Source organism: Cyanistes caeruleus, chromosome 3 (assembly GCF_971803275.1).
Source record: "Cyanistes caeruleus chromosome 3, bCyaCae1.hap1.1, whole genome shotgun sequence".
NCBI lineage: Eukaryota > Metazoa > Chordata > Aves > Passeriformes > Paridae > Cyanistes > Cyanistes caeruleus.
Genome location: NC_141703.1, coordinates 94,217,867 through 94,228,074, shown reverse-complemented (window position 1 = coordinate 94,228,074; position 10,208 = coordinate 94,217,867). Strand labels below are relative to the sequence as shown.

General features: G+C 40.3%; 1 protein-coding gene across 2 annotated transcripts; it reads left to right on the top strand.

Moving 5' to 3' along the window:
* Positions 1–231: 231 nt before the first annotated feature.
* SFT2D2 (SFT2 domain containing 2) lies at positions 232–10,036 on the top strand. Of its 2 annotated transcripts, XM_023942016.2 has the most exons (8): positions 235–509; positions 822–908; positions 1,229–1,314; positions 2,409–2,490; positions 4,531–4,566; positions 4,796–4,854; positions 5,590–5,619; positions 5,782–10,036. In XM_023942016.2, exons 1-8 carry the CDS (start codon positions 447–449, stop codon positions 5,819–5,821), a joined length of 483 nt encoding a protein of 160 aa, XP_023797784.1. In that variant the 5' UTR covers positions 235–446; the 3' UTR covers positions 5,822–10,036. The 2 variants fall into 2 exon arrangements, with proteins under 2 accessions (XP_023797792.1, XP_023797784.1); XM_023942024.2 differs by lacking the exon at positions 4,796–4,854 and having other exon boundaries at positions 232–509.
* The last annotated feature ends 172 nt before the right edge of the window (positions 10,037–10,208 follow it).

Here is a 10,208-nt window from a genome sequence, read left to right as displayed (position 1 = left end):
GTTCTGTTTTTAACTGAAGATTGAATTAACTACCTGAATTGAATTAGATTGAAATAACTACCTGTGCTGCTGAATTTTGGCTGCTAGTAAGACATTGTATCCACATACCTTTGTCTGGCAGGAGACTGCTCGGCTCGTTACGAAAATAAAGTGAGCGGGAGAAGAGCCATAGTCGTGTGATGAAAATGAAACCTCACTGTGACTATAAAATGAGTTTGGCTACTGCCAAGTGATGGATTGGGAAGTGCTGGCGGGAGAGAGGATCCATCCACATCCGGACTACATCCCCCGGCAGCCCGCGCGCCGCCCCGCCGGCCTTCCCCTACCTGCGGCGCGCAGGTGGGCGCGGTGCCTGCCGGGGCTGGTAGTCCCTGGGGAGGGAAGGGCGGGCAGGGCAGGGAAGGGCAAGGCAGGGCGTTCCGGCCGGCCGGCCGGGCTGTGGAGCCATGGACAAGCTGAAGCGGGTGCTGAGCGGCCGCGACGCGGAGGAGCCGAGCGGCCTGGCCGAGGTAGCGCTGCCGCCTCTCTGCCGGGCGGGGGGACCCGGGCGGGGGGACCCGGGCACCCCTCCCCGGGGCGCGGGGCGGCGGCGGAGCTGCGCCCCGGAGAAGGCGCCGGTGGCGGGCGGGCGGTCCCGCGGGGGCTCCCCCAGCGCCGCCCCCGCGCGTCCCGGGGCTCGGCATCCCCCGCTTGCCGCGGCACACTCGGGAGCTGCCTGGGCAGGACACGGAGCACAGCCTGAGAGGAAGTTTTCGCGCTCGGTAGGAGGCAAGAGGTACAAATAAACAAGTTTCGCTTTTGTTTTTTCCCCTCGTTTCCAGGTTATCGACGCGACTTCGTTAGGTTGGGGCACCCGAGTGAAAGGTTTCATTGCGTGTTTTGCCATCGGATGCCTGTGCTCGATCTTGGTAAGGACGTGTTGCCAGATCCCCCCAATATTTGAGTTTCAGGAGCCCAGATAATTACAGCCTCTCTCTGTGCTGTTGCTTGATTTTTCCGAGTCTGCCGAGACTTTTAACTCGCTTCCAGTTAGATGCAATACGCCGACTCTTAACAAGAATAATAATAATAAATGCGATTTACTTTCGTATGCGTAATTCTGCAGTTTGGCTTGAAGTCTTTCTAAGATTTCTTTTGTGACTTGACATTTCTTGGATATATATATTAGTTTCAATTTTAAACCTGTTAATTTCTCCCCCCCCACTTTTCTCTGAATGTTCCTTTTTAGGGTAGTTGTCTGCTATGGATACCAAAGAAAGGGCTGGTGCTCTTTGCAGTGTTTTATACCCTGGGGAATATTGCATCTATTGGGAGGTAACCATCTTTATATATCATTTCCCTAATATGGATGAGAAACAAAAGCAGAATGATAGTGCACGAGTGGTAGAAACTGTTGCATTTGTGAGAGAAGATTTGCTTTTGTAGATAATTTTCTTGTTGAATTCTACGGAACATCATTTCTGTAGCAATCTGAAATGGTAAAGAAAATTTTAATATTGTTTAATTGTTTAATTTGTTTATTGTTCTTAGCAATGCATTCAAAAAAGTTGCTCATCAGTAAACAAGAACAACACTCGTGCTGTGAGCGTTGAGGTTTTTTGATTTTGTTGGTTGCTTCTACCCCAGATAAAAATAATTCTTTGCCATTTTGCATTTGGAAGTGTTCTGTGTGTTTTGGTGAATATAGTTGGGACAGTTTGTCAGGGCAAGCATATGTAGTAAGACTTCATGGCCATCAAGGTTCTTGTAGCAAAGCCCTACATATTCAGTGGCAGGCCCAGCTTTCTGTGATTGTGGAAACTTAGCATGATGCAAGAAAGCATAAATAATGGAATTGGAAGTGATAGGCTAATAAGGAAAAATAATACAGTATATGAGGCAGAAATATCACTTTAGATAAAACTTCCACCTTGTGTAATTCATCCAGTATCCATCACCAGGGCTCTAAATGAGGCTGCAGATCTGGTAAGGGATCAGAGAATGGATCCAGGCCTGAAAGCAGCCTTTTATGTAGAGGAATTGAGCTGGATTACCTGGCAATCCATGGAGAGCCTTTATGGATGGTGTTCTTGAAAAACAGATTTAAAAAGCATTTTTGAAAAGCAGGTTAGAAAAGCGTCTGTCAAGGATGATCTGATTGGAGCTGACCTTGGACTGTGCTTCTAACTTGATAGTTCTGCTTCTGTTAATTTGAATGGAACCAATGTGAATAAAATTGTAAATACCTTGCACAAAGAAAAGGGGGAATGGATTTTGTCTCATTGCATAATCCCATTTCTTTTGTTATGCTGCACTGATTGCCATAACAACACAGTACTGATGCCCCTACGGCAGTAGACTGCTTAATCATACAGAGTTTCACTTTTGCCTTTCTCATTTCCGTGTTCATCTGCACTTGTTTTTCACAGCACTATGTTTCTTATGGGACCAATGAAACAACTGAAGCGGATGTTTGAGCCTACTCGTTTGATCGCTACTATTGTTATGCTGGTAAGTATCCAAGGATTTTAACTCACACAAACCTGGCAGCAATTTTCACTGTGAAGTACTTCCATACCCATTGATCCAGCTATGGCTCAGGATGTGTCTGGGAGTGGTTTTTTGGTTCGTGGTTTTTTGTCTTTTCTTAAAATGTCAAACACTGCACATCTGCTGTAGTGGAAAGGTAAGTGTAGAAAAAAAAAAAGGAAAAAGCACCTCTCTGTTAGGCAAGACAGAGCTGAAGCCAGCTTGTTTTGCTAAATGAGCATTAAGGGTCTGTGACTGGTGTGTGTGAACCATGCATGTGCTCTTTTAGGGTACTTGAGGTCACAGCATCATATTTATGTGTTGCCTAAAAAGTGAATGATGGGAAACTAGTTTTTTTTAAGTTGTCCTTTGGATTTTGCTAGATATTTCACTTTGCATAATTTTGTCCTTTTACATTCTGTCTGACTGCCTTGAAAGAGCTGTGTAGGTATTTCTACCTTCATAAGATCATCTCTTCATGACAAAGCAGCTGAGGAAACTGTGTCTTGGTCACCTTGCATTAGGGATCATCCCAGCTGGCTGATAGCTTCAGGTTTTGAAATTTGTATGACCGAATGAAATTGCAAATTCAACATTCAGTGGAGTCATCCTTAGAATTATTTTATTTTCAGAAGATAGAAGTTACAGCAAGCCTTGTGTTATGTGAGCTTCTGTGTCTGAAAGTTGCTGCTAAGTTTCAGATTGACTCTTCTTTAAAGTACATGGGGGTTTTTTTTGTCTCTGCAACTTTCCTGTTTTCTCCTGGCAGGTCCTGCTTTAACTTGCATGAACCTCCCGTTTTTAATCTGAATGTAATCAGTGTTTGTTTGGCATCAGCACTTTCCAATTTCTCTTTGCACATCCTGAGATACTGCAGAGCTTGAGAAATTGTCTGTGTATGCTTGCAGATCCAAGCAAGAAGCTAGTGTGTGTGTGTGTCTGTGTGTGTGTTTTGTATGCATTCAGGATGCCTGGAGTCAGGAGAATTCCTGGAATGTTGTTCACTGGCATAAAGCCTGTCATTAGATGTATGATGCAGTATTTAGACCACTATACAAATCACCACCTTAAAAGTAATGGAAGAGCTGCATTTATTGTCAGTACTGGTTGAGCTAAAGTGTATGATTTCTTTGGCAATGCATGTCTTAGTGTCTGAATATGCAGTACTATATAGTTGTTTTTTTTTCTATTCTAGCAGAAGGATGTACATTATAATCTCTAGTAGCACAGTGGTACATGTGTATCTAAAGGCTGTTAGGTGCTGATGAAGGAAGATGAACTATCAGCATCTATCATATACAAATAAGCTGTCATATCTTAAATTGAAAACTAATAGGAGGCTTCTGTTAAAACTGAGGGTTAAAGGAGAAAATAATCCTACTACCCTCCAAGATTTTACCTGTAGTAAAGAAAGAGAGACACAGTGCACACACTGAAAACAGAAAAAGGGCTTGTTTAAATGACTAGGCCTTACTTAAATATATACACAGGAGAGCTACTAAGCAACAGCCCAAAGTTCTTGAAAGTGTAGCATAGTTTTAATCGGTGAGCTTTTAAATAATGACATAACTTCAATGCTGTGGTAACCATGTAATCATCAGGAACTGTGCAGAAGCAGAAGGACTAAGAGTGGTAACGGAAAAGTATTTGAAAGGTCTTACAAAACAGTGAAATGTGGTATGTGCTTGTGGCACCAAGAAGTGTGTGGGATGGAGTAGAGACCTGCAAAAGAGCTGCAGGAACCTGTTCCTCTTGCTCCTTTGCAGCCATAAAATCACTTTCTTGAGATACCAAGATGATGTTTCCTGATTGCTTTAATTCACTTCAGAAATATAATAGTGAGAGCATTTTAAATACAAGGAACATTTAAATACAAGGATCTCCTATGATGCAGAATTAAATAAAACTGTGAAATGATGTTATTAATTTCTTTCTCTGTGAAGGACCCCATTACATTGTTGCAATATTTATAGAAACTGGAATTAGTTCTATTTTTAATTAAAATAATTTGTTTTCTTCTAGTTGTGCCTCATACTAACACTGTGTTCTGCTTTCTGGGTGAGTACCGGAGTCCTGTATGTATATATAACTGTAGTTAATATAGCTCTATATATAATATGTAATAGATAATATATAAGATAAAATATATAATGTAATAATATAATATCATATAATAATATATAATATATATATATATATTTATAAGAATATAGTATTTTAAAAGTAAAATTCTTACACTGTTGTCTGTGCTGTGTTTCTTCCCCCGTCCCCTCTCCTCTCCCTCCAGTGGCGCAAGGCAGGACTTGCACTGCTTTTCTGTATCTTACAGTTTTTTGCAATGGCATGGTGAGTGATTTCCTCCCTACACACTCCACTTTCTGTTGAATCTGACATCAGTAGCTGAATTGTGAGTGGATTTTGATGTCGAGTTAGGTGGAAGGAAAATTTTTACCTTGTCAATCCCTTGGATTCAAGAAAATGTATCAGTGAGGAGCTGGCCTGTTCCCACTTCTTGGTCTCTCACACCACTACAGAGGCTTTGGAGAAAGAGCTCAGAGCTCCATTTCTAGTGAAAGTTCATTTGATTTCTCTGGGCTTGAACTGAGCTTGTTTTTTCTTTCCCTTTTAAATCAATTTGTTGCCTGCTATCTTCTATTCCTCTTTTACCCTCTCCTGAATTTGTTTCATTCAGAGCTCCGTTTATGCCCATCAAGTTGTCAGTGTTCTTCATGTTAACACATGGTCTGTGCAAGGTCACCAAAGGAGTGCACAAACTGATATGGACACCTAGCCAGCCCTCAGCACTAATCTTGACTACCTGTAGGTGTTGGAGCATGAAGGATACTGGATGCAAGAGAGCTATGTCTAAAATGCTTCCACAACATCCCCCTCTATTTTGCCATAGTGTTTCATACTCTGGCTGGGCTAGGATGGCTTTCAGTGATACTCTTTCCTATTACTCACAAACTCACAGCTTCATTTTGGTTATGCAACTTGCAGTTTAGAATATCAGAGGGGTTGTTCTTGTTTGTGACTAAAAAATCTGACGTAAAAAGTAACTTTCAAAATCTTTCTTCTTAGGTACAGCATATCCTTCATACCATATGCAAGGTAAGCTTCCCAACACTCTTAACTCTGTGTCATTTTGAGGTTTAATCACACAGAAGATTGTTCTCAGTGTCAGTGGGATAGGAGCACAGAATGACTCTTATTAAATAATACAACTGAGGTGACTCTGACTCTCTTGTGTTTTTTTCTTTCTCCTGCCTGTAGGGATGCTGTGAAGAAATGTGTTTCAGTCTGCCTGTCCTAACAGGAATACTGGATGCCTCACAAAGTTCTAGGAAGTTCTAGATGGAACTGTGTTGAGATCACTGTGTTGTGTAGTTTCCTACTTCTGTTTTGAACACGTGCCTTTCAGCTGCTTGTTAGGAGCTCCTTGTGTTACACCCAGCGTCTGCAGTTGCTTGGGTTTGTAAGCAGTGGTGTCTGTGGGACAGGGGGCTTGTGATCAAATGAAATTCAGCCTGACAGAAGAACTGGGCAGAGGTCCACAATTTGTTATGGTGGTTCTTGCATAAATTCATGCATTTGGTTTTGCAGAATTTCCAAAGTAATGTGTGAAGTCTGTAAAGTGAAGAGCTTACTGTGCCAGTTCTAGAGTTGAAAACTGATTTCTTACCAGCCACTTGGGAGATTTTTGAATAGCTTTATGTCACTTAATCGTTGCACTGTTTGCCTTGGGTAATGGAATTATTGGTATTCTTTCTTTTCCTGCCTCTCTTGCAAAATTTTAGGTTTATGAGACATCTGAAAGATGTAATTCTAAAAGCAAACATAGTTGTGGACTAACCATGAAATGTTTGCATCTTCAATGAAGTATTTAATTCTCAGTCTATACTGATAGTCTTCCCTTAAATTACATGAAAGGGACATTTTCATCTGAAAAAACTTGTTCCTGTTGGAAAAGCACTTGTAAAATAAGGTCCATTGGTGTTTTCAGCTACCAGGAACCTGAGAACTTTTCCTTGCTCAGGACTGCAAGGTAGGAAGCTGACATTTTTCACAGAAAGTGAGATGCTTCTCTTGTCCTCCAGCTGTAGCATAAGAGCAATGCAAAGGGCATGGTAGGCAAACAAAAAAAGAATTTATGTATGTCCTTTCTCAAAAGACAAACTGTCATAAGGTAAGAGTGGGCTGTTGTTTTTAAGCAGCCTGGGTCAGGGAGAAGATGTTTTCCTCTGAACTAAGTTAAATTCCAACATTTCTGTTTGTTTCTTTGTAAGTGGAATCAGTTTTCTTTCTGCTAAAACTCTTGCACACACCAGTGAACTTCTCTGCATAGAGGAGAAAGCACAATGTTTTATTGCCTGTGGTAGCAAGGAAAGTGTGAAACAGTCCTCTTTCCAGCTCCAAACAAGTGCTGAGCAGTCTGTTTCCAAATTCCAGGGCTACTCTGCACTCTCTTTATCTTCTGTGCTACGGATAATCATTCACTCCCACAGCATTGCAGTGGTCAGTTTAATATCTGAGCAGATTCTCTGCTGTGTGAGATAGTGTTTAACTGCTTTCCCCTTTCTTTTTACCAAACTCTCTTGCTGGAACCATTGTTCAAGATGATGGTTTCCCAGTGTACTCTAGTGGGAACTGAAGCATCTTTTCCTCCATCTACCAAGAGTTTAGTTGTTTAAGAGCATTGTGTTTGCATGGCAAGTGTATCCCTGGCTTGAACCACAAAGATTTAAATGTAGGAAAAACCTAGATCTACTTGGCTGTAAAGTCACAGTGAAGGCAAATAGCTCTATGGCTTCCAGAAAGCTACTAAGAAATTAATTAATCCAAAATCTTAAATTCACACGTCCTTCTGATAATTTATAAAGCTCAGTACCACCTACGTGTAAGGATCCTCTAAAAAAAAATATTAAAGATCCCCTTTTGCAGATGGTATGAAAGGGAGATTTTGACAAGCGTTACTTGCCAGAATTACTGTTGCAAAAGAATTTAAATGAAAAATGCCCCCTTGGAAAGATGGCAGTGATGTTGGGATGAATCAGTTACGCAGATTCAAGTGCTATGTCCTGGCGCATTTTTTATCTCCCAGGATTTAGATGTTAGTGTTGAAATAAATGTATTGACTATTACTCTTCTTGAAAAGACTTGATTAAATGCTCAAGAGAGACTGGGAATTAAAGAAGACTGAACCTTGTTTTCCCTGGCTGATCTAAGACAAGTGTCTAAACTGATGTGTGTCTTTTTTTTATCCGGGAGCAAGTTCAAAACCTAATTTACATCTGTCAAAGGATCTATGCCAGTCTTTTTGTAGGCCTTTCATAATGTTTACAGAATTCCTTTGTATAAGGGAAATTGAAATGCAACCCTAATGCCTTTTACATTCCAATATTCCTTTAATTTCAGCATCTCTGAATTTCCCTGGAAAAAACAACAAGCACAGTATCCATTGTTTTTCCTTCCCCTCTCCAGCTCAGTTATGTTAACTCCGATCATCATTCCAGGTTGTGCAGCAACAGGAGCAGAATTTGACTTTTGGGATTCTTTTTTTGATTACTTCAGATTAGGAGTAAGGAGTAAAAGCCTTTTGCTTATTCCTTGGCTAGCTTGGGCAGGGTTCTGGTAGCCTGACTCCCTGGCAGTTCTTTTGGAAGAACAGTACAGTTGGGTATGGTGAATGTTAGTTTTCCAATGTGCAGAGTAGCTAACTAGAACCTTTTTGTTGGCTCTTGTAACAACAATAGCCAATTAGAAGTAGGAAATCTATGAAAATACCAGTAGATAGCACATAAATGGATTTTTGTTCTTTCCCCCTTTCCTCTCAGTTTAAAACTGTAATTCCAGCTTCACAGCCTTTTATTCAGGAAGAGAAAAGAACAAATCTTCATTTGGCTGCACAGCACATGAGGCTAAGCAATTGTGCCCTTAGAGGAAGGGAAGCCAAGGGGAGATGGCAAGGACTTAAGGATCACAAGAGTGCCACTGGGGTTTGTGTTGCCCTTTGGTGTTGTATTCTTGTTGTGTTCCTGGGGACATGAGACAGGAGGAGAGACTTGCCATATTCTTGCCAATAACCTACTCAGGGTTTGTCGCTTCATCTACAGCAGTTTTGATTTAAAATAACTCTCAAAGAACAAAACTCTTTAGACTCTTACTCACTTTTAAGTAGTAGTAGTGAGACTGTTGACAAGTTTAACAGCAGAAGAAATTACTACGTCACTGAAGTACTTTATTTTATATGATTTTTACATAACGGGAATAAACTGTACGAATATTCCCTTTGAGTAGTTTTCAATTTGAATTAGATGATACCATTATACAATTTTTTCTGGTCATTAAACCTACTTTGTGTTACATTTTGCTGTCATCAGCTTTGGTTATCTGCTTAGCATGAAGCACAGTGGGTATTCCTGAAGCTTTCCATCTCACTGTCTTTGAGGGCAGGAATGTTGGTTGTGTGTGCTCTACTGCAAATAGAGTTTGTGGTTTGAATTGCAAAGCTCCTTCCTTCCCAAAGTCCTTGCTCAGTTGCCTACTGCACTTAACTCAAGGCTGACTTCCCTAAGGAAACTTCTTTGATGTTGGATGCTCATCCCAGTAGGATTTGGTGTTCTAACAGAAAGTGCTTTTTGCTCAGCCTGTTGACTGATTTGTCCACTTTTTTTCACTTTTTGCTGTACGGATAATGTATCCTCAACCAAGCAGCCTTAGCATACAGTTCTAGCAGGAAATTTGTATATCCTGGATCAGCTGACTTTCCAGCTATATTAGAAAGAGAAATGGAGAGAAATAATGAGACTCTATACATTGAAATAAGGGATTTTTTTCACTACTTCAAGGTTTTGCTCTGTTTTATGATGAGGTCTGTTATTAATACTGGTACTATCTGAAATGGCTCTACACTAATGACGTGAACAACTTCTTCTCATTTAGTATTTATAGTAATAACATTGTTCATGGGTTGTTAGAAAAACCAAGGAAGAATTTTCTGCCACAAGTTGAAATTCTTTTCAGAAACCATGTTTTTGAAAGGAAAGTGTGTTGGGCTCTGTGTGTGCCTCTGACTTCCTGAGAACAGCTCTTGCTTCATTTTGGCACTTAAAAATGTTCAAGAAATTGAGATCACTGTGCTATTGTAAACTGGGGAAGAGGAGGATGTTTAAACACATTTGTCTTAAATACTGATGTTTACAACCATAGCAAATACTGACCATTTTGGAGGGAAAGCACACAAATGGTTTATTGTCTTAAAACCACGTGCCTCACTATAATGTTACCACTAAATTTTTTTACCAGCTGTGGAATTGTTTTGTAAAATAAAAACCAAACTCAGAAATTCTCTGCAATGTTTTATACTGTTACTGATTCTGTTTGCTGATGTGCTTTTTCTGTGTATTTACACTGTTTGATTTCGACTTTGATAAACATCTCTTTTTCTGACTTAAAACTTTCTCTGTAATGAAGTGAAACCCTTACAAGTGCTTTTTATTTCCTTCAATAAAGTTATCCTTGCATTAAATGAATTGTTCTTACAGTTAATGTTCTTATGGTTTTTTAAATGATGCTGATTCTCCAGATGATGCTGAAATTGCTGTGAGTAGTTTGTTTCCTTTTGTTTTTGTGTTTGTTTGTTTTTTTTTTTAATTATTGTCCTGTCCTCACTTCCTTTGCTGTGAACACAATTTGTACAG

What these genes read in the sequence shown, in the direction of transcription:
- SFT2D2 (XM_023942016.2), top strand. Translation starts at nt 447, where the DNA reads ATGGACAAGCTGAAGCGGGTGCTGAGCGGCCGCGACGCGGAGGAGCCG. An exon ending in TCGCTACTATTGTTATGCTG is followed by an intron (nt 2,491 to 4,530) that starts GTAAGTATCCAA and finishes GTTTTCTTCTAG; the next exon opens with TTGTGCCTCATACTAACACT. An exon ending in CACTGTGTTCTGCTTTCTGG is followed by an intron (nt 4,567 to 4,795) that starts GTGAGTACCGGA and finishes CTCTCCCTCCAG; the next exon opens with TGGCGCAAGGCAGGACTTGC.